Source organism: Tursiops truncatus, chromosome 5, assembly GCF_011762595.2.
Source record: "Tursiops truncatus isolate mTurTru1 chromosome 5, mTurTru1.mat.Y, whole genome shotgun sequence".
NCBI classification, from domain to species: domain Eukaryota; kingdom Metazoa; phylum Chordata; class Mammalia; order Artiodactyla; family Delphinidae; genus Tursiops; species Tursiops truncatus.
This window is the reverse complement of record NC_047038.1, coordinates 105,859,769-105,884,513: the sequence shown is the minus strand read 5'-3', so window position 1 is coordinate 105,884,513 and position 24,745 is coordinate 105,859,769. Positions and strand designations below refer to the sequence as shown.

Here is a 24,745-nt window from a genome sequence, read left to right as displayed (position 1 = left end):
ATTTTTCCATTGTGTAGACCAAGTTCCTGCACCACAATGCAATAAAATTACACTAGTAACATATGTTACAGAAGAAACCCCAAATCTTTTTTAAAAGTTTATAATTATTTAATCAAAGAAAAAATAGCAAAATTGGACTATTTACAAAATGTTGAAAGTGTAAGCTTTATCTATTAAATGTATAAGATAAAGTCATTATCTATACTCAGGAAATTTCATATGTTTAAGTATTTTATTTAAAAAGAGTTCATTTCAAGAAGTTAGGAAAAGATCATTAAAATAAATATATGGCACACGAAAAAAAGAAAATAGTAAAGATAACCTTGGAGAGTTTGAACATAATGAAACAATTGTGTTGATGAATAAATCCAAGAGCTGAATTTTTTTTAATTAATGAAATAATCTGACATCTGATAAAGCACCAAAGGGTAAATATAAATAAATCAAATTGGGACGAATAAAGAGATATCTGTATAGATAAAAAGAAGATTTTAAAATTAGTAGATCAATTCTCTGTGCTAAAGGCTAATATAGTGAAAATTTGAATGAAGTGGATGATTATCTAGGAAACTACAAATGATCAAGAAAACCCAAATAGACCTATAATCTTGAAGAAAACTGGTGAAAGTTCATTTAAAACTGAATGCCTTCAAACCTGTATAAAACAGATATGATTCATAGTATTTATACTTCTGGATCATAAGAAAAGATAGGAAGCTACCAAATTCACCTATGATATACTCATTAACTCTGACACCAAAATCTAGTGAAGACAGAACAAGAAGAAAACTATGAATCATTCAGTTTATGAAAGTAGCTGTAAAATTCTTATTTAAAATACCTGAGCGGGGACTTCCTTGGTGGTCCAGTGGGTGGGACTTCGCTCTCCCAATGTAGGGGACCCGGGTTCGATCCCTGATCGGGAAACTAGATCCCCTGTGAATACCGAAACTAAGAGTCCGCATTCCGCAAAGAAGATCCCGCGTGCTTCAAGGAAGACACGGCGCAGCCAAAATAAATAAATATTTTTTTAAATAAATAAATAAATAAAATAAAATACCCCAGCAAAATTTTACCGTGTAAGAGCACTTACTTACTAAGAAAAATACTGGATATCACAAAAGAAAATGAGCCTAGAACTTGAAAATTTCACAGGAGATCTATAAACAGTTAATAATCATAGGAGAAAATAAATGTTAAGCTTCACAAAGGATTCCTAAAGATGTATTTCCTGAGAATGCCTGAGGAATAGAGACCCTTGGATGCCATAGGCTGCTAAGGAGAAACAGTCACAGAGATGCTAATTCCAGCAAAGGTAAAGAAGCCTTTAGGTTGAAACGTTCCCTGTTTCTCTACCAAACATATCACATCAAATCACATTAAAAGTTAACTCTAAAGAATTGGATCCTCCTGGAGGTGAATGAAGCTATTTAAAGTGTGTTTTGAGCACTTTTTCTATGCTGGGTCATTATGAGTCTTTGGAATCATAAAACGTATAAACTAGCAAGAGGCCTTGGGAAATTTACTGCGTGTCTTGAATCATTCTATTGTTCCACCATAGATTGTAGGAGTTCTGCATATTCAAGGCAAATGCATGCAATATTACAGATAAATGGCTGCAGTTAATTGCCATGGGTAAATCTTTAAAAACAATTCAAATGATTCAATAAAATCGGGTAATTAACAATGAAGCAGGATGTTGCCCTCATAAACTGCCTGGTGCTGATTAGCACATGTGGATGAACGCCTGTCATTTACTTTAAGTGCTGTGACACTATCTGTCTTCTAATTAAACTGCCATGGATGCATTGTTCAAATACAAAGAAAAATGGGAATAATGGTTAGTGATTTAAGAGGTTCTTTGCACTTAAGCAGACATTTGAGCTCATGCCTCAAAGTCCCAGAACACAAATGATCCTTAAGCCCTGTTGTTGCTGGCTTAGGTGCCTTTCTAACAAGCATGTTAAGAGGTGCAAAGGAGAGATCCTCATTAAGAATGCCCTGCCACTAATCAGCCCCCACTTCCAGAATCCTGGCCAGGGGTGGGTGGGTGGTGGTGGTGGTGGCTGCAAGGCCCTGACCATCCTTTTCAGCACGTTATTATGCATATGGTCCTGCCATCTCCTCTTCTAATGAACACAAATGGTGACTACCTGTCAACAACAACAAGCTCATCCTGGGCTCTGGCCCACCCACCCTTGGGAGCACCAGTGTCCTCTCACCCAAGATGGATGAGTTCAACTGAGTTGCTCACCTCCCACAATGAAGTCTCAGCTTGAGTCAAAGCTGTCAGAACCTGAGCACAAGCATTAGAGAATGACTAGTTGTAGACGCTTCAAAATGATTTCAGGGCCTTTACTTCCCAAGAAACACGCAAGATACAGAACCAGGGACAACTACCCAGGTCTGTTGCTATCTCTTCAAAGATGCAATCAGTTTCTTAAAATGGAGGTTAAAATCACTTAACGTAAAACTCAACATTTTAACCCCTTTAAAGTGTACAATTCAATGGCTTTTAGCATATTTAAAAGGTTGTCCAAACATCACCACTACCTAATTCCAGAAGTTTTTCATTATCCCCCAAAGAAACTCCATACCTGTTAAGCAGCCATTCCTCATCCCCTCCCCGACACCCCAACCCCTGGCACCCACCAGCCTGCTTTCTGTTTCTGAGGATTTGTCCATTGTGGACATTTGATATAAATGGAATTCTACAATATGTGGCCTTTTGAGTCTGGCTTCTATCACGTAGCATAATATTTTCAAGGTTCATCTATATTGCAGTGTATATCAGAACTTCATTCCTCTTGTATGGCTAAATATTATACCATAATTTGTTTATCCATTCATGAGTTGATGGATATTTGGGTTGTTTCCACTTTTGGGCTATTATAAATAATGCTGCTATGAACATTCATGTACAGTTTTTGTGTGGACATACGTTTTCAGTTCTCTTGGGTAGATACCTAGGAGAGTTGAATTGCTGGGTCATATGGTAATGTTTAACCTTTGAGGAACCGCCAACTGTTTTCATAGAATTACACCATTTTACATTCCCACCAGCAAAGTATGAGAGTTCTGATTTTTTCACATTCTCACCAACACTTGTTATCTGATTTTTTGAGTCTAGCCCTCCAAGCTGGTGTGAAGTGGTGTCTCACTGCCGTTTTGATTTGCATTTTCCTAGTGACTAATGATGTTATTTTCCTGTGAAAATTGGCCATTTGTTTACCCTTTTTGAAGAAATGTCTATTTAATTCCTTTGACAATTTTTGAATTGGGTTCTTGAGTTGCAGGGGTTCTTTGTATGTTCTGGATACTACATCGTTGTCGGATATATAACTAGGAAATATTTTTCCCATTCTTTTTACTTTCCTGGTACTGCCCTTTGATAGACAAGTTTTTAATTTGATGAAGTCCAATTTATCTACTTTTTCTTTTTTTGCTTGTGTTTTTGGCATCATATCTAGGAATCTATTGCCAAGTCCAAGGTCATGAAAATTTAACCCTTTGTTTTTTTCTAGGATTTTTATAGTTTTAGCTCTTACATTTAGGTTGTTAATCTATTTTCAGTTAATTTTTGTATATGGAGTGAGGTAAGGTTTCAACTTCATTCTTTTACACATAGATATCCAGTGGTCTTGACGTCCCTTGTGGAAAAGACTCTTTTCCCCCATTGAGTGGTCCTGGCACACTTTTCAAGAATCAGTTGACCATAAATGTATGGTTTTATTTCTGGACTCTCAATTCTATTCTATTGATCTATATGCCTATCCTTATGCTGGTAACGCACAATTTTTATTACTCTAGCTTGGTAGTAAGTTTTGAAATAGGGAAGTGTGAGGCTTCCAATTTTGTTCTTCTTTTGAAAGTTGTTTTGGCTATTCAGGGTACCAGTGTAATTTTATATAAATTTTAGGAACAGCTTGTTCACTTCTGTGAAAAAAGAAGTTGGAGTTTTGATAGATATTTCATTGAATCTGTAGATCAATTTGGGAATATTGCCCTCTTAACAATATTAAGTCTTCCAGTTCATGAGCATGGGATATCTTTCCATGTATTTCCATTATTTAGGTATTCTTTAATTTCTTTCAACAATATTTTGTAGCTTTCAGTGTACGAGTCTTGTACCTTCTCTGTTAAATTTATTCTTTAAGTATTTTATATTCTTTTGGATGCTATTATAAATGGAATTTTCTTAATTTCATTTTTGGATTGTTCATTGCTAGTGTATAGAAATACAACTGATTTTTGTTTGTTGATATTGTATCCTAAAGCTTTGTTGAATTCATTTGTTAGTTCTGATAGTGTGTGTGTGTGTGTGCACGTGCACATGTGTACGTTCTTTGGGATTTTCCATATATAAGTCATCTCTGAATAGAGAAATTCTTCTTCTTTTCCAGTTTGGATGCATTTTATTTTTCTTGCCTATATGCTCTGGCTAAAACTTCCAGAACATTGTTGAATAGAAGTGGCAAAAGTGGACATCCTTGTCATATTCCTGATCTTAGGAGGGAGTCACCATTAAATAAGCTGTGGGGTTTTTGCAGATGCCGTTTTTCAAGTAGAGGAATTTTCCTTCTATTTCTAATTTGATGTGTTTTTTGTTTTGTTTTTTATCATGAAAGGGTGTTGGGTATTGTCAAATCCTATTTCTGTATTTACTGATCTGATCATGTGGGATTCTTCCCCTTCATCTTATTAGCGTGGTGTATTACATATATTGATTATTGTATGTGGACTACCCTTGCATTCCTGGAACAAATCCCACGTGGTCATGGTGTTTAATCTTTTTAATGTGCAGGTGGGTTCAGTTTACTAGTATTTTGTTAAGGATTTTTGCACCTATATTCATAGGGATTATTAGTCTTTAATTTTCTTTTCTTGTGTGATGACTTTGACTTTGGTGTCAGTATATTACTGGCCTAATGAATTAGGAAATGTTCCCTTCTCTTCTAATTTTGAAGAGTTTGGGGATTGGTGTTAATTCTTCTTGAAATGTTTGGTAGAATTCACCAGTGAAGCCATCTCGCCCTGGACTTTTCTTTGTTGGAGGTATTTTGAATATTGATTGATCTCTTTACTTATTGTAGGTCTATTCATATGTTCTATTTCTTCTCTGAGTTAGTTTTGGTAGTTTGTGTGTTTCTAGGAATTTATCCATTTTATCTAGGTTATTTGATTTATTGACATACAACAGTCCATAGTATTCTGTTTGTCAATTTTGTTGATTCTTACAAAGAACCAACTTTTGGCTCATTGATTCTCTCTATTGTTTTTCTATTCTCCATTTTATTGATCTCCACACTAATCTTTATTTCCTTTCTTCCGCTTGCTTTGTGTTTAATTTGTTCCTCTTTTTCTAGTTCTCTAAGGTGGAAGCCTAGGTTATTGATTTGAGATCTTCTTTTTAATGTAGACATTTACAGCTATAAATTTTGCTCTGAGCACTGTCATAAGTTTTGATATGTTGTGTTTCTATTCATCTCAAAATATTTTGGGGACTCCCTGGTGGCGCAGTGGTTGAGAGTCTGCCTGCTGATGCAGGGCACACGGGTTCGTGCCCCGGTCCGGGAAGATCCCACATGCCGCAGAGCGGCTGGGCCCGTGAGCCATGGCCGCTGAGCCTGTGCGTGCAGAGCCTTGCGTCCGGAGCCTGTGCTCCGCAGCGGGAGAGGCCACAACAGTGAGAGGCCCACGTAACGCAAAAACAAAGCAAAACAAAACAAAACATTTTGTACTTTCCCTTGTAATTTCTTCTTTGACTCATTATGTTTGTGTTATTTAATTTCCACATATTTGTTAATTTTCCAGATTTCCTTATGTTATTGATTTCTAATTTCATTCTACTGTAGCCAGAGAAGATACTTTATATGACTTCAGTCTTTTTAAATTTATTGAGACTTTTGTGACCTAATGTATGGTTTCTTCTGGAAGATGTTGCGTGTGTACTTGACAAAAATGTGTCTTCTGTTATTGAACAGAGTGTTCCACATGTGTGTGTTAGGCCTGGTTGGTTTATAATGTTGTTCAAGTTCTCTATTTCTTTACTGATCTTCTGTCTAATCGTTATATCATTATTGAAAGTGGAATATTGAAATCTCCAACTATTATTATTGAACTCTCCATTTCTCCCTTCAATTCTGTCAGTTTTTGCTTCATATATAGTGGGACTCTGTTGTTGGTTGCATATGTATTAATAAATGATGGCTTTACCATTTTATTATTATATAATGTCCTTTTTTTAATTGAAGTATAGTTGATAATGTCCTTGTCTGTCTGTTATAACAACTTCTGTCTTAAAGCCTGTTTTGTCTAATATTAGAATAGCTACTCCAGCTCTCTTTTGGTTACTCTTTGCGTGGAATATCTTTTTACATCTTTTTACTTTCAACCTAATGTGAGTCTCTTATAAACAGCATAGAGTTCACACATTCAGCAATGTTATTATAGATGTACTATGTGCAGGGAATTATCTAGGCTCTGGGTGAGAGAGTTTCAGTACTCAGTAACTTAAAATCTTATAAATATTTCATAAAAGGGGTATGAATAAAATTGCTTTAGTGGGTGCATTCACTTTATGAAAATCCATCAATCTGTGTTAGGATTTATGCCATTTTCTGTATGTGTGTTATACTTCAAGAAAAAGATTCCCCCCGCCCCAAGTGCTTTGGGAATTCAATATTGGAAGAAGTTATTTCCAGATGAGAGAATAAGGGGAATGCCTTCACAAGGAAACTAACCTTCAGGCTTTATGTTATATTGATACCGAGAGTTCACCACAGTCAGGGTAAGGTGGTTTTATTTTCAGGTAAGCAAATGATATCATCAGCGCCATCATCACTGCTACTACTTATTAAGAACTTACTACGTGCCAATGCCAGGCATCATCTGAGTTCTTTGTGCATATTAATCTACCAAATCCTCATAGCAGCCCTGTGAAGTAGATTAGTACGTTACATGACTGTCTCCATTTGCCAAAGCGAAAATTGAGACACGGTGAGGTCACGTAAGTGGTGGAGCCAGGATGCAAACTGTTGCATCCAGCTCATCTCTTATCCAAAGAGTAGCCGTTCTCAAGGTGCAATCCAGGAACTCTCATGGGTCTCCAGACCCTTTCAGGGGACCCACAAGGTCAAAACTATATTTATGATAATACTAAAACATTATTTACCTTTTTTTTTTTTTTTTTGCGCGGGCCTCTTACTGTTGTGGCCTCTCCCGTTGTGGAGCACAGGCTCCGGACACACAGGCTCTGGACGCACAGGCTCAGTGGCCATGGCTCATGGACCCAGCCGCTCCGCGGCATGTGGGATCTTCCTGGACCGGGGCACGAACCCACGTCCCCTACATCGGCAGGCGGACTCTCAACGACTGCGCCACCAGGGAAGCCCTATTTACCTTTTTCACTCTCAACCTCTCAAGAGTATTCAGTGGCATTTTCCAGAGACTCTACTATATGTGCTAGCAAAACAGATTGAATGCAGCAGCAGATATGAGAATCCAGCTGTCTTCTATGAAGCCAGACACTGAAGAGATTTACAAATATGAAAAGCAATGCCATTCTCCTCACAAAATTTTTGTTTTGCAAAATATACTTTTCATATATTATTAATGTTAACATTTATTTTTGCTTTTGATAAATTAATCAATATTTTGAATGTTTCTCAGTTTCCATTTTTAACCTAATAAATAGCTATAGATATAACTCATATAAACACAAAGCATTTGGAATCCTCAATCATGTATAAAGAGTGGAAAGGGGTCCTGAGACCAAAAAGTTTGAGTACCAAAGCCCTATACTGTTCTGTCTTAGGGGAGTGGCCAAGAAAAGCTGGTTCTGTGGCCATAGCAACAGCTTTGGAGTCCGATCCACCTCTGTTCGAGACCTGGAACATAAACGTTTATCTTTCCTTTTCTCCTGTGAAACTGGATATAATACTGCCCACATCCTGGGGAGGCTATGAGAATTAACTGAGAGAGTGCAAGTGAAGGCTTAGTGCGTGGTCAGCACTCAGTCATGGCACCAAACCTGGAATTGCTCTTGTGTCACCCGCAGGTGATGGACTTTTACTGCCAGTCCTGCGAGACTGCCATGTGTCGGGAGTGCACGGAGGGGGAGCATGCGGAACACCCCACAGTCCCCCTCAAGGACGTGGTGGAGCAGCACAAGGCCTCACTCCAGGTCCAGCTGGACGCTGTCAACAAAAGGTGTGCATACCTCTGCCTGGCTCCTGACGGGCCGCCTGTGGCCTCAGGGTCTCGTGTCCCAGGGGGATAGAAGATTCGTGTCACCTAAATAAACTGTCCTTTGATCATAGGGCTGTAGTCATAAACTAGTGAGTGATGAGGGCCATCCCCTGCCCCTTGGTAAAATTCCAACCCCCTTTTGTTATGAGTGGTGGTTTTCCTTTTAGTACCTTAGTATGATTAAATGAACAAAATATACTCGAGGAAAATACACTCTCAGGATATCTCTGAAATTTGTGCCTGAAACCAGGCTGCCTGAAGAGCCTTTCTTAGCTACTGTTCTTGACACACTTAGAAGCCACTGTGCCGACTGTGACTGGCTCATCTCTATCTGAGCCCAGCAAAATGGTCCTGAGCAGCAAGTGCTCAATTTTCCTTCTCCTTCCCTGCTTCCAGGCTCTTTATTTGGCATGGAAATGAAGAAACAGAGTAGCTGTGTGGTGCATGAGAAAGACCAAAGAGAGGAAATAAACAGCAAAATGAAAATAAATATCTTTACCAAAAGTTGAAGTGAGAAAAGTGTGGCTATTCTATACTAATTAAAAGAACTTGGAAACTTGCAAGAAATTCCCAGGAAACTCTGAGTTTGGATAAGTTTTTCATGTGATTGGGTAAAAAGATACAGCTATATATTTAGACCAGTGGTCCTCAACCAAGGGCGATGATACCCCCCAAGGGACATTTGGCAATGCCTGGAGACAATCTGGTGTCACAGCTGTGTGTGGGGGAGGGGTAGAGGAAAGGATGCTGTTAAACATCCTACAATTCACAGGACAGCCGCCTGCAACAAAGAATTATCTGGCCCAAAATATCAATATGTCAAGTTAGAGAACGCCTGATTTATGTTTTTTCTTTTTCTTCTTATATTTTTATTGAAGTATAGTTAATTTACAATATTGTGTTAATTACTGCTGTACAGTGAAGTGATTCAGTTATACATATATATATATATATATATATATATACATTTTTTAAAAAAATTCCTTTCCATTGTGGTTTATCACAGGATATTGAATATAGTTCTCTGTGCTCTACAGTAGGACCTTGTTGTTTATCCATTGTAGAGAACAGCTGATTTAGAGTGTGAGAAAAAGCCATGGGGTTCTGAGAGCTTCGAGGCTTTGTACCATCAATTTTTAAAATTAAATGATTGAGGTAGATTGAAATAGATGTGGACCCTCAAAATCTCTTCTCTCAAAGGCAGTAATTATGTCATGTCTTATTCACTCTGTTCTTCAGTTATTACTTTTTAAAGATGATGAAAGGCACAGAAGATGTTTCTTGACAAAATATAGTGTTTGGATAGTTTTTTTTTTTTTTTTTTTACCATTTCCGTGTGGATCTTATTATAATAACGACCTCTGATAACTGTCTTCCAGGCTCCCAGAAATAGATTCTGCTCTTCAGTTCATCTCAGAAATCATCCATCAGTTAACCGACCAAAAGGCCAGCATTGTGGATGACATCCATTCTACCTTTGATGAACTCCAGAAGACTTTAAATGTGCGCAAGAGCGTGCTGCTTATGGAGCTGGAAGTCAACTATGGTCTCAAACACAAAGTAAGACTCCACCCTTTCCTACAGACATCCCGTGAGAGGTGCACTATCGGGGGCCTCCCTGGCGCTAGCTTACTGTGTTCTACCAGCGGTAAAGGAGACTCAAATGGGTTAAGTGTCACTGTTGTTCATTAAACAGTAGTTTTTATCTAGTGGCTTATCCAGCTATTTCTTCCTTCCTGTTTTCAGCAGAACTATGATTCTGTGGCCTTAAGTACCACTTGATAACTTGACACAAGGCAAAGTTGAATATAAAGTAATGCTTTCAGGATTTAGGGTTAAACTGGATTGTTTTCCTTCCTTAATTATAATGTCTAATCGTCTCTTAATTGCTCTCTCACCCACACCAACCTGTTAGTCAACTTCAGAGTGAATCCTTTCAGCCTTTGTTTAACTCTGCACATCCCATCACAAAACCAGGGATGAAAGCTTCCGATATTCAGGTGTGGAGTTTTCGTTTGTCTGGTTTCTGTTCCTTTAGGTGGTGACAGGGAAGCTTTGGACATTAGACAAAGATACTGAATAATGAATAAAATTTCAGATGTCAGGCGTAGCAATCTGGTTGCCAAGCTGTCGGTGACGTTTCTGCTTGCGCCTATCCAAGACACATGACCCCATAAATATGTGTGTGGGAGAGACAGGCGAGGAGGAAGGGAAAGCGAAGGGACTGGTAAGGCGATTTAGGATTCAGCGTGAGAACGAGGTTCCCTGGGTTAAAACGAACACCCCCTGCCGGGGGCCAAGAGCGCGGGCAGGTGCGGGCCCGGGCGCCCTGGGAAGAGCTCACCCGGCTTGGTTTCCCCGCAGGTCCTCCAGTCGCAGCTGGATACTCTGCTTGAGGGGCAGGAGAGTATCAAGAGCTGCAGCAGCTTCACGGCGCAGGCCCTCAACCATGGCACGGAGACGGAGGTGCTGCTTGTGAAGAAGCAGATGAGCGAGAAGCTGAACGAACTGGCGGACCAGGATTTTCCGCTGCACCCGCGAGAAAACGACCAGCTGGACTTCATCGTGGAGACCGAGGGGCTCAAGAAGTCCATCCACAACCTCGGGACGATTTTAACCACCAACGCCGTCGCCTCCGAGACGGTGGCCACGGGCGAGGGGCTGCGGCAGACCATTATCGGGCAGCCCATGTCCGTTACCATAACAACCAAGGACAAAGACGGCGAGCTGTGCAAAACGGGCAACGCCTACATCACGGCGGAGCTGAGCACGCCCGACGGCAGCGTGGCGGACGGGGAGATCCTGGACAACAAGAACGGCACGTACGAGTTCCTGTACACAGTACAGAAAGAGGGCGACTTCACCCTGTCCCTGCGGCTCTACGACCAGCACATCCGCGGCAGCCCGTTTAAGCTGAAGGTGATCCGGTCGGCGGACGTGTCCCCCACCACCGAGGGCGTGAAGAGGCGCGTAAAGTCCCCGGGGAGCGGCCATGTGAAGCAGAAGGCTGTGAAGAGACCCGCTAGCATGTACAGCACCGGGAAACGAAAAGAGAATCCCATCGAAGACGATCTGATCTTCCGCGTGGGTAAGGGGGAGGCGGCGCTGCACCTGAATTCTGAGCTTTGCTTTGGTTAAGGGGTGACTGGGAAAGTGTTGCAAATTGCAGCTTTGCAGGTCACAACTAAGGCTGACGAGATACGCGTGTATTTTATTAGGTGAGCTCATGCAGTCTCCTTCTCCGGAGATTTTATGATTTATTTTCCCCTCCTCCTCCCTCATCCCTCCCTCCTTCCTTCTCCCTCCCCCCCACCCCCGCCTCTCTCCCGTTCTTCCCCCCTCTGCCTCCTCCTCCTTAACACACAAGTGCTGCACATTCATTATGGAAAATTAGAAACTGAAAATAAGCAAAAAGAGAATTAGAAAAATCACAGCACTCATAATCTGGACTTTTTTTTGGGTAGCAGGTTTTATTTTTTTTACTTTTTATTTTATATTGGAGCATAGGTGATTAACAATGTTGTGTTAGTTTCAAGTGTACAGCAAAGTTATACATATACATGTATATATTGTTTTTCAATTTCTTTTCCCATTTAGGTTGTTACCTAATACTGAGTAGAGTTCCCTGTGCTATTTTAAATATAGCACTGTGTACATAATCTGGACATTTTAAAGGAACTGTTGGCAACCTTCCCCTCCGCCCCCCTGTGGGAATGTCTAGAGTACTCCTGCCTAACCCCAAGGCAGAGAGATACTTCTACCACATAAGTTCACGCATGTCTCTGGAATCTGCCAGCGTGGGCTATAACTGTGGGCAGAGGGTCTGATGCCTTCCTGTCACTGCTTCCTCATTGTAAGGATGGGGGGTGAGGGACATGGTGCATTGCAAGTTGTCATGTCCAGTCGCCTGCCTGTAGCTGGAGAGCAGCCCCGAAGAGGAAGGGGTGGGTGGAAACCTGGAGAATGGAATGGGGTTGGGGCGGAACGGAAGCAAGAAGGTTTAGGATGAGCCACGAGATTTGGGGATGCAAATAGCCCTTCCCTTGTCAGATTTATTGTGTCAGATGTTTTGAAGCTGTTTATTTTCTCAATAGAAAGCAAACTAAACGTAAACAGCCAACAATTTGATAATTCTTTTTTAAAACTTATTTATTTTTTGGCTGTCCCACACGGCATGTGGGATCTTAGTTCCCTGATCAGGGATCGAACTCATGCCCCCTGCAGTGGAAGCATGGAGTCTTAACCACTGGACCGCCAGGGAGGTCCCCACAATTTGATCATTCTTAAGAAAAAAGTCTGCATGTTAGCTACCATATCCAAAAGTGGCTCCAGCCTGCTTCTCTTTCTGCTTCTTCAGTCCTACAATGCGGTATACCTAAAAGGAGGCTGTGAGGTATGTTCACTGACACATGTAGAAAAACAATTCTGTGGTTCAGAAAGATTGGGGAAAGCTTAGCTTAAGTGAAGGAATCAGATTTTTTTTTTTTTTACTGTAGTACCTTTAGAATCTGTTGATGTGCACAGTCTTTTGTTTGTGTTTTTACTGCCACACTGGCAGTCTCAAAGGCAGTGGAGGGATAACAGGCAGCACTTCCAAACTTGTCTGACCATAGAATTTTTGCCATGGAACATCTTGGGAAAATAAGGCTCCTTGGAGCATTCTTGGGCAAAAGCTACTCCATTATTATTCATTTCTCTTTATTATTTAGTATTCTATATTATTTATTATTCTTTAGGATGAATCTTGGTAAAGACCATGATATGGTAAGGAAACTCTTCACTCAGGGCATGGAGGCCCTCGTGCATTCACTGCCTATTTACGCAGTGTGGGTACAGAAGCCATTGAGACACCTGCCAAAGCAGAGTGGGTGGGCCAGGACAGGCGCAGGATTGGAGCCTCCCAGGCCTGCCACTCCGGTTCTACCACTTATTTCAACCTTGGCCAGGTCTCTCAGTTTCCCTGGCCTTCAGTTTCCATGTCCATAAAAAGAAAAGATAAAAATATCAGCATCTCAGGACTCAGTTCCAAGCTTCATGCCTGGCATGTAGGAGGAGCTAAATAAAGAGAATGATTGTTTTTGCACATGCTATTAGGGCTGTTAGGTGTTCCTTGCTGCCTTTTCTTCTAAAACAATTGACCTTGCTGCTCCCCATTGATCTGCATTAAGAACAAATTCTGTCTCGCATTTAGAGTCTCCTCTCCCCCAGCCACGGGACCCCAGTCCACTTCCCAGGCAGTGTGCAGAGCGTGCAGGTAGTCTGTGCAGTGTGCAGGCAGTCTGCAAAGGCCCAGATCTGGATCTGATTCTGATTCTCCTTGCCGGCTGACAACTGGCTTGCCCCTTCTTAACCTGGTTTCTTCCTCTGTAAAATAAAGGGAATGAAATATTACCTAACTCTTAAGGTTGCTGGGGGGGTGGAATGAGAAGGAATTCTTATAATACGGCTGGTACTTGCCTATGTACAGTAACTGCTCAGTTAATGGTGGCAATCATTTTACTATTGTTATAATTATCAATCATCACCCTTCCACCTGTGATTCTCACCTGAGAAAAGAGATATATCTCTTAGGGTGTTTTTCCCCCAACTATATTTATTCTGAATGCCCAGCACCCACCCTACAGGGAAGGGGATACACTCTTCTCCCCTCCTACCCATTGAGAAATGCAGCTGTAGTGATTCACTGGCACTGGTGGGAAGGTGTTTAAATGTTGAAGCATTTGTAAAATGCTTAGAACAGTACCTGGCATACAGCACTAGGTCCAGGTTTATTAATGCTGGAGCTGCCATAACAAAATACCACAGACTGGCTGATTTAAACAACAGAAATTTATTTTCTCACAGTTCTGGAGGCTGGAAGTCCAAGCTCAAGGTGGCGGCAAGGTTGGTTTCTTGGGAGGCCTCTCTTCTTGACTAGGAGACGGCCGCCTCCTGGCTGCTTTGTCCTCTCATGGTTGTCCCTCTGTGCACGCACACCCCTGGTGTTTCTTCCTCTTCTTAGAAAGACACCAGTCATATTGGGTTAGGACCTCACCCTAATGGCCTCATTTTAAGTCAATCACCTTTAAAGATCTTAACTCCAGGGCTTCCCTGGTGGCGCAGAGGTTGAGAGCCTGCCTGCTGATGCAGGGGACACGGGTTCGTGCCCCAGTCTGGGAAGATCCCACATGCCGTGGAGCGGCTAGGCCCGTGAGCCATGGCCGCTGTGCCTGCACGTCCGGAGCCTGTGCTCCGCAATGGGAGAGGCCACAATACTAATAGCATGGATTAGGAGAAGGAATTTAAACCAGACGTGAAGGACCAATACAACTTATCCAAGTTGAAATGGCATCCTGGGCAAGCTACCAGTGTGGAGGACAAAGGCAAGGGGAAGAGGAGTGAACGTGATTAATGTTTTAGGGGGGACACATCCATGAGAAGATGCAGGGGGAACAAAGATCGGAGGGGTGGAAAGTGGCGGGGGCACTGGGGAGAGGAGCTGGACAGGTGAGTGTTGGAGTCCACAGCTCCTTGAACACCCTCTATGCTTTCACACCTGGGTACCTCCATCCATGAATTCTTTCCCCAATTCTATCCTTCCCTCAAGTCTCACCTTGTATTTTAGAATCCACTGTGGTGGATTATTATTTCTGCTGACGTCTTATTTCCTGATGATATTACGCATTACTTGAGGTCAAAGATGACATCTTTAATCATTTATAATCCCCAACCCACAAGAGCACTTTGCCTAAGTACTTTGCCTATTTGAATCGAATCAAGTCATGACTTACTGCATGATTTAACTTCCTGCTCACCACTGTCAGATTCTAGTTTTGAAGCCCAGGGACACACAAACCAGGCAACAAAGCACCAAGCTCAAGGGCAATCATCACATGTATTCCCATGCACAGGACTGTGCTAGGCAGTATTAGACAAACAGTACTGGCCTTCTAAGAACCTGTCTTTTCAAAATCTATACTGTTGGCTACATATGGGGAGAGTTTATATAAATAATTAGAAGAGTTCAACTTTCTTTTACAGTTATAGCTTTGTTTTAGGACTCTAAGCTTGTCTGTACTGTACAGTCAGGTTGTTAGGTGATTGTTCCATGATACTGGAACATTCATGATTAGAACAGTTCCCCCTCTGCATGTACTGAAGTCAGAATTCATTCAAATCCAGCTACACACATAAGCTGGCAACTGGGGTTCTGCTGTTCCCTCAACTGGTCCCACATACTGAGCTTCTTGAGGCCCTGATTTCATGTCGTAAGCTACATAGTTTTCATAAAATATGTATCAGGATTCATTTAACAACCTTAAATAACGTGTGTTAATTTTGTGTATTTGTGAAAGGGAACCATCACTTTCTGTGCGATATAAAGGATTTCCAGGGGTAATTTTGACTCACGTTTTCACCTTCCTCCCTGATTATCCAGCCCTGTAGTTAGATGGGCCCCTGCTGTTTGAGCTCCTACTATGTGCCTCATACGTGGCTGGGTCCTGGTATAAAGGGAGGGGTGAGATTCTGACCCTGACCTAGAGGAGGCCATAGTCTGGAAGGGGACAGGCGTGTGACAAATGTGGTACCTTCAGTACGCGTACCTTCAGAGGCTGGGGTGGGGTGGGGGATGAGGCTGGCAAGCAGCAGGGAGTTAAGGAAGGATCTAGAGATGATATCTAAACCAAAGCTGGCCTTGAAAGAGAAAGAGTCTGTCAGATGAAAGGAGGAAAAGGGAGGTTTAGATGAAGGGAAAGAAGATGAGAAACTAAGTAGTTTCGAGGAACTGTAAATGATTCCATCGCCTGGAGTGTTAAACGAAGTAAGATAGCAGAGAAGAGGTTCTGTTTCCTTGCAAAGGAGCTGAGACTTTGTTCTGTATACCTGTGTTTCCCATAAAGCACTTGAATTCCTTGGGGTACTTGGTAAAAATGAGAATTCCTGAATTCCGTACTGCATTTACAGAATCAGAATCTCTGGGAGAGGGACCAGGAATCTGCATTCTACCAGCTCCACGATGCTTCTGCACGCTGAGGTTTGAGAACCATGTGGGTGATGGGGAGGCACTGAACAGTGTAATGTAATGTAGTGACTTGCTGAGACACTGATTTTTAAAGAGGCTGGGGACATTATAGGGGATCTACTGACAGTGTGCCCCGGGAAGCAGGGAGCTGCTTCCTGTTGCAGTAGTCCATGTGAGCTGTTACAAGTGCCAGAACTAAGAGTGATGCGCTGGAGTAGAGAGGACGTGGCAGATTGATAACACGCTTAGGAGGGAGAGCGCAGGACTTGAGGACCAAATTGAACTTCCAGCTGTTTGACTTGAGTGATGTAGGGGCGTGAGGTAGAAGCGTGAATGGTTAAAGCTGTGGCCTCGGAGGCTACGCAGCCTTGGGTTCCAGCCCCAGCACTGCCACTTTCCTACCCATGCAGTTGGGGAAGTTACTTCACCTCCAGTTGCTCCTCTCCAACCCTCCACCTCTGAACCCCAAGTCTGATCTCTTTTCTGAGTTTGGTTTTTTTTAAGACTCCACATATAAGTGAGATCATACAGTATTTGTCATTTTCTGTCTGACTTATTTCACTTAGCATAATACATTCAAGGTCCACCCATGTTGTTGCAAACGGTAGGATTTTTCTCCCTGTTATGGTTGAATAATGTTCATACACGCACACACACACACGGCCCACAACTTCTTTATGCATTCATCCATCGATGGACACTTAGGTTGCTTCCATGTCTTGGCTGTTGTACATAGTGCTTCTGTGAACATGTGGGTGCATGTATCTTCTCGAGTTAGGGTTTTTGTTTCCTATGCAAAAATACCCAGAAGTGGAATAGCTGGATCATATGGTAGCTCTATTTTTAATTTTCAAAGGTACTTTATACTGTTTTCCATAGCAGCTGTACCAATTTACCATCCCACCAACAGTGCACAAGGACCAACAGTCCACATCCATGCCAGCATTTTTTATCTCTTGTCTTTTTGTTGATGACCATTCTCACAGGCATGAGGTGGTATCTTGTTGTGTTTTTAATTTGCATTTCCCTAATGACTAGTGACGTTGAGCATCTTTTCATGTGGCCTTTGGTGAATCTTCTTTGGAAAAATGTCTATTCTGGTCCTTTTCCCATTTTTTAATTGGGTTATTTAGTTTTCTGCTACTGAATTGTATGAGTTCTTTATGTATTTTAGATATTAACCCCTTATCAGATATATGGTGTGCAAATATTTTTGCCCATCCTGTAGGTTGTCTTTTCACATTATTTTTATAAATTTATTTTATTTTACTTTTGGCTGCATTGGGTCTTCGTTGCTGCGCGCGGGCTTTCTCTAGTTGCGGTGAGCTGGGACTACTCTTTGTTGCGGTGTGCAGGCTTCTCGTTGCGGTAGCGTCTCTTGTTTGGAGCACGGGATCTAGGCACATGGGCTTCAGTAGCTGTGGCTTGTGAGCTCTGGGGCGCATGGGCTTCAGTGGTTGTGGCTCGTGGGCTGTAGTGCGCGGGCTCAGTAGTTGTGGTGCACGGGCTTAGTTGCTCCACGGCATGTGGGATCTTCCTGGACCAGGGATCGAACCCATGTCCCCTGCATTGCCAGGCGGATTCTTAACCACTGCGCCACCAGGGAAGTCCTTTTCACATTATTGATAGTTTATTTTGCTCATTGACAGAAATGTTTTAGTTTGGTATAGTTTCACCTGTTTATTTTTGCTTTCCTTGCTTGTGCTTTAGGTGTCATATCCAAAAAATCGTTACCAAAGCTTGAGTCAGGGAACTCTATTCCTGTTTTCTTCCAGGAAGAAATTAGACCTGGTTTCAGGTCTTATATTTAATCCATTTCAAGTTAATTTTTGTCAATAGTGTAAGACAGGGGTCCAGTTTCGTTCTTTTTTTTTTTTTTTTTTGCAGTACGTGGGCCTCTCACTGTTGTGGCCTCTCCCATTGCAGAGCACAAGCTCCGGACACACAAGCTCAGCGGCCATGGCTCACGGGCCTAGCTGCTCTGAGGCATGTGGGATCTTCCCGGACTGGGACACGAATCCATGTCCCCTGCATTGGCAGGTGGACTCTCAACCACTGCGCCACCAGGGAAGCCCCCAGTTTCGTTCTTTTATATGAATATTCTATTCTAGCACGAAGTTTTTTCTCTCTTGAGTATTCTTGGCTCCCTTGTCAAAATATTTGTTGACTGTATATATTTGGGTAATTTTCTTGGCTCTTGATTCTGTTCCATGGGTCTGTTTGTTTTTATGCCAGTACCATACTGTTTTGATTACTATAGCCTTATATTATAGCTTGAAATCAGGGAGTGTGATGCCTCCCTGCTTTGTTCTTTCTCAGAATTTCTTTGGCTGTTCAGAGTCTTTTGTGGTTCCATATAAATTTTAGGAATGTTATTTCTACTTCTGTAAAGATTGCCATTGGAATCTTGATAGGAATTTCATTGAATCTATAGATGACTTTTGGTAGTATTAACATTTTAACAATATTAATTCTTCCAGTCCATGAACACAGAATACCTTTCCACTTATTTGTGTCTTTTTCAATTTCTTTCAATATCTTGTAGTTTTCAGAGTAGAGATCTTTCACAAACTCCTTGGTTAAATTTATTCTTAAGTATTTTATTGTTTTTGATGCTATTATCAGGGAGATCAACATCTTTGTTTCTTTTTCAGAAAATTCATTGTTAGTGTATAGAAACGCTACTGAACTTTGTATGTTAATTTTGTATCTGCATCTTTACTGAATTCATTGAAATCAGCTGTGATGGTAGTATTTACACAATAGAAACGGACCAATGCTACAAATCAGAACTCCTCCCCCAGCCCTACAGCCCCTGCCCCTCAAGAGCCAAATTACCAGGACAACATATAATCATCCTTAGCTTTGAAGGAATGGAGGCTCAGGAGAGCCCAGGAAGGAACCCAAGCCACCTGTAACTCTGATGCCCCTGCCTTTTTAATTGCACGACGATTCCTCTTCATCTAAAATGTCCTTTAACTACTGTGGTTTTCCAAAGTTAAGATATATGACATCTCCCACACCTGAAAACATAATGCATGCCCACTGTGAATGAGCTGTTGTCTTACTCTAATATTGAATTGCAAAACAGTCCTGAAGGAGTGTAGGGAAGTGGCTTAGAGCATGTGTTGATTCCTTGAAACGCGGGGATTATTTTTCCCTGCACTGTCAGAGTTTGCTGACTAGAAGCCATGAGCTGGTTTTGTCAGCTACTAAAAAAATCATTGAACAACGGGGAAGCCTGAAGAGGTGGGAGGGAGTGAAAGAATTACAGATGAATTGTTTCAAATTATGCAATTCATCCACCATACCTTAATGAATTCTTGGGATGTGTTGAATGAACCGCTCATTTGTACTCTAGATCAGTGTGCTCTCTTGTCATATCAAATGGATGTGTAAAATCACTTGGCATGAGTTCAGAGGCTTTACAGGAAGGTGTGATATTTTACGCCCCTCTTCCCTGCCTCATCTCTGCAAACCATCACCTTCCCTGCCTAAAAGGAAGGGAGAGCATGCTAATTTGGCATCTGAGGTCATTATAGGAACCCTGTCCCCACCCCTTGAGAATCTCATCCTTGGAAACTCCTCTTGGATTTCAAATGTAAAATGATGCCAATGTTATGAGTGTCAGGCACTCCGCTGTGTTGTAGGATGCAACAGAGAACGGGACAGATCTTGCCTCGTCCCCCAGGGAGCTCATAGTTTAGTGAGGGAGACAGTGAACCAGTTAAAATGGAGTTTTCTGAAAGATTTAATGGAGAGAGCATGATCCATGTGAACCCAAAGGGTAATTATCCTCACCTCAGAAACCTGATATCCTAAGGTCCAATTAGAAGCAATGTGTGTATTTAAAAAATATATAAAGGGTCGGGAGAACCAGGTTTTATTCTTTGCTCTGTTTCTTCCCTACCTTTGTGATATACCTAGCTGCAATTTCTCATCTATAAAATGGAATGATAATATTTATCCTGCTAACTCTTGGGATTGTTATAGGGAGTGCACAAGAGAATGTATATGAAAGTGCTGTAAATATTACTGAACACTTCCTTTTCCCATGATGTAATGTGGGTTGTAATTTACTCAGTCATTAATAATTCATTTAGGGACCCATTCATTCAGCAAACATACGTTAACATGTACTTGGTTAAAGATCCCGTGTTAGACCCTATGTTTGGCTCAATTTCATCCTCTTGCATTATCCCATTCTAAGTATCTAGTTTCATTTAGCATTAATTTTCTTACTAAGTTGGAGTGGGGGTGAGAGGAAATTTGCAGTTATTGCTCCCCTATTTCAATCCAGGGACTTATTACCTTATCTCTGTCATCTTCCTGGAGGCAAGGGCAGGAGCACAGATAAGAAGCTGTTGGTTTGAAAATTCATTCTGTGCTTCATAGGCTAGTTTAAAATCTGGGAAGTCTGGGGAAAACAAGTGTAATTATCTTGTGGAATTGTTGTCAAATTGTTTATAATTACTTGTAAAACTCACATTACTCATTTTACTAGCCAAAATCTAACCATCAAGTGAAATCTTTTACATCAGAGTAGACAGGAAAAGATTTTATAACTACTGTATATGTTTTATGTTACACTTATATTTGTTACGAAAGAACTAGTTTTTATTATTTAGAATACTTTGTGGAGGGTGGGGAAATTTTCTATAGACTAAATAGTATTTACTAAATATTTTGAAGAGGGATGCATGACCCCAAATTATTTCTAACTTCTGCAATTTCTGTTATTTTATTTTGGTCGCAAGACACTTTTATTTTGCTCCCAAGACACTTTACAAACACTTGGACTTCGGGCATTTCAGTGTAATGATACTATGCTGTAGTTCTGCATCATTACTCAACATTAAGATTTTTCTAGTTTAATTGCTAGTAAAAATAGTCAGCATTAATTGTCCCTCAAGAGTATGCTGGTGGATTTCCTTTAATCCTTAGGAGTAACACTATGTTCCTGCTGTACTTAAAAAAACACAAATAGAGTTTTTTGTGAAAAAAAAGAAAAATGATGATCAATAGCTCTGACAGGACAAAAGATGCTCATAAGAATCAAGTGTTGTTACGAAAATGCCAACCCCAGCTATTTGGAAACCGGGCCCTGTGGCTAAAAGAGAAAGATTTTTTAAAACAAATATAAAATTTAAGTGGCAATGCCTGTTGCATCTAGCTCTTTCAAAAGTATGTAAGCAATCTGGGACTAACAGATGTGCCTCCAACCCTGTGATTTTTTTATTTACACGTGGGGCAGCAGACTCAAGCTCTAGTTAACTTGAGACCAAGAATAACAGGGGGGCCAACGCATCAGCCTGGAGCTTGGAGGGGGTTGGAAAACCTCCTGCCAGCAGTGTGGTCCTCTGCAATGTAGATGTATTGCTCTCATGGCAGGTACTGAGCATCCTCACATTCATTTCAGACTGGGCAGAATCTTCCTTCTCCTTGGTCCAAATGGTGCTGATAGAGTCCAACTAAATGTCTTCCCAAGTTTTAAAATTATACCCCCAAGTACAATTCTTTCCCATTTATACTGACACTCAAAAATGTGTGTTTATTTCTGCAGAGAAAAAAAAAGTGCTAGTATTTTTTGCTCATATATTTTCCTTCAGCATCACCTCTATTTTTTCCAAAGGACAATTAAATCTTTTTGGCTAAGGCACCCCTGAACTTCTACTAAAGCACGTGTCTCCATTTTTCCTTTCATTTCAAAACTCAACTGCTGCTGCCTGCAGAGCCTTCTCTGAATAGAATAGGCTTTGTCCTTAGCAGGATGGACCAAAGTTTAAACAGAAGAGGGCAGCAGGCAGGTTTAAGGACAGCAGACCAATGCTCATGTACTCTGTGCAGGTGCTTCTTACTCCCCTCCCCGTTTTCAGCATTTCTTTCCCCTGCCTGTATGTCCTCTGAGCCATGGGTGCACTTCCAATTTTACAAAAGCAGGATCTAGAACAGCCTGGGTTTTTCTTTACAGTCAATTCTTCTCCAGTCTCACTGGTAGGACTCTTTTTTATTATGTTTCTTTATTTGGTCCTCAGTTCTTCATCCCACTAATAATTTCCATGCTTCTATTTATCAACCTTTTTTTGTTTTGTTTTGGCTGCGTTGGGTCTTTGTTGCTGCGTGCAGGCTTTTTCCATTTGTGGCGAGCAGGGGCTGCTCTTCGTTGTGGTATGTGGGCTTCTCACTGTGGTGGCTTCTCTTGTTGCTGAGCACAGGCTCTAGGCACGCGGGCTTCAGTAGTTGTGGCTCACGTGCTCTAGAGCACAGGCTCAGCAGCTGTGACACACGGGCTTAGTTACTCCGCGACATGTGGGATCTTCCTGGACCAGGGCTCGAACCCATGTCCCCTGCATTGGCAGGTGGATTCTTAACCACTGCGCCACCAGGGAAGCCCTTTATCGTTTTTGATGAGTTAAGTTTTTATTCTTGAGAGACCCTGGCCTTGCCCCCACTACCTTTTAAAAAGTATTTATAAACTGAGTATTTTAGAAGAATTGTTTCTTTTCCTGGTCCTTCGGTTTTGCTGTACCTGTTAACCAGGTGTTACTCAGACATCAGAAGGAATGACCAAAAGCTAATACAAAGTGGGCACATACCTCCTTCAGGGGCCAACCACCCCTTACCCTGCCACCCACCAACAGATGCCAACGCACCATTTTTAGAGTGTTAGCTGATCCCATGGACTTGAATGCTATAGGGATTCTGTGCAGATCAGGTACAAAGATCATCTCTGCTGAAACATCTGAAATAAAGTAGAATCGTTTGTCCTACAACCTAGAAGACATTCTTTTGAGGATCTGGATCTCAGAGTTTTGTTTCATGTTAGGAAGAGATAGAGAGGCGGTGAGTCATCTTGTTAGGGTCTAGGATCTCAATAAAGCAACTACCCTGTGGGTCTGGTGAGAACCAGGTGATAAGATGGTTCACCCAGCAGTTCTGTTGTTGATTTTGTTCTGAGTTTAATTATATCTCAGTTTTACTTCCTAAATGCAAAAACCAGTTTCCTAAGCAGGCTAAGCACGGGCTTGACATTGGCCATCGGCAGCATATCTTTTCTACTCTTTCCTGAGGCCCTGCATTGACGTCTAAAAACAAATATCAAGTTGCTATTTTGAATATGAATGAAATGATAAAACTGAGGCATAGCGCTCTCTCTCCAACTATGAAAATTTAAACCTCCTTCCTGATCATTTCTTTTTTTTTTTTTATTGTGCGGTATGCGGGCCTCTCGCTGTTGTGGCCTCTCCCGTTGAGGAGCACAGGCTCTGGACGCACAGGCTCAGCGGCCATGGCTCACGGGCCCAGCCACTCTGCGGCATGTGGGATCTTCCCGGATCGGGGCACAAACCCGTGTCCCCTGCATCGGCAGGCGGACTCTCAACCACTGTGCCACCAGGGAAGCCCACTTCCTGGTCATTTCTGAGCAAAGTTCCTTCTGTTAATATTTGCATGGTCTTATTAAAATAACTTATAAACACTTCATTTGAAACAAAAACAAACATCTGTTAACTGTAGTCACCTTAGCTTTATTTTTTCACCTGCTTCATCTCTTCCATAAGAAACTCTAGAAGGATGAGAGTATGACTTGGATTAATTAATTTTCTTTTGCCTTTCTTATTTATTTAATCTAGAAAACATGGTCAGGATATCTTTTACAGGAAAGATACACAACTTATGAGATACCAAGTCTTTGAAAATAAATCACTCCAGTGTATGAAAATCAGCCCGCTAGTTTTATAACATCTCTGACCTTACAGTTTGTTAAAAGTGCTGAAAGTCAAGTGTCCAGGTGTCTAAGAGCTGCTGAGTGAGAGGGTGGGATTTTGGCAGAGCTCCCAAATAAGGCCCGCTCCTATAAAGTGTCCTTAATTGTAACATTAGTTTTTATAATTGTGTCTTTGTGAAATCTAAATATATTTTAATCATGTTAATATGCAGCTATAGTTTAATAAGAGAAGATTGGTATTTGCCCCTCGAAAGGTGATTTTGCAAAGACTTTACAGAATTGGTCTGGAAGAGAAGTTTAGTAGAATATGGATTAAGTCAGGGGAGGGGTTCCCCTTTTTTTTTAAGTGTAATTTAAAAAAACATTGCATTCTCAGGCTACCTATAGAAGACTGAATGTTCTCTTGCCGAAACTGAGAAACCTAACTCTCTATTGTTTAATTTTCTGTGCTTTTATCGTTTATTTTCAGGAACCAAAGGAAGAAATAAAGGGGAATTTACAAATCTTCAAGGGGTAGCAGCATCTACAAATGGGAAGATATTAATTGCAGACAGTAACAACCAGTGCGTGCAGGTATGGCCCCTAATTGTATACCTTTAACCACTTACACTGATAAATAGATAGACCTGCATAGTTTCCTACTTAAGACTTAAGATGCAGGGAAAGAAAGGGAAGCTTATGAGGTATATATAAGCTATTTTTCAAATAGAGTTTGCATGTTCTGACCTGTAGTACTTATGACAGATGTTCTTGCCTGTCTTTCCCAC

The 24,745-nt window shown here is 41.4% G+C and overlaps 1 protein-coding gene across 6 annotated transcripts in view; it reads left to right on the top strand.

The window, feature by feature from the left end:
- The window catches only part of TRIM2 (tripartite motif containing 2), a 119,986-nt gene that overhangs the window by 71,770 nt on the left and 23,471 nt on the right, over window positions 1–24,745 (top strand). For 5 of the 6 annotated variants that reach the window (XM_073805485.1, XM_033857260.2, XM_004312110.4 and 2 more), the window contains 4 exons: window positions 8,060–8,211; window positions 9,630–9,810; window positions 10,615–11,338; window positions 24,448–24,551. In XM_073805485.1, the coding sequence (XP_073661586.1) occupies window positions 8,060–8,211; window positions 9,630–9,810; window positions 10,615–11,338; window positions 24,448–24,551 (1,161 nt within the window). Of the gene's footprint in view, window positions 1–1,854; window positions 1,928–2,040; window positions 2,043–3,130; window positions 3,145–3,636; window positions 3,647–8,059; window positions 8,212–9,629; window positions 9,811–10,614; window positions 11,339–24,447; window positions 24,552–24,745 lie in introns of all 6 variants that reach the window. The other variant, XM_033857263.2, reaches the window with a different exon arrangement.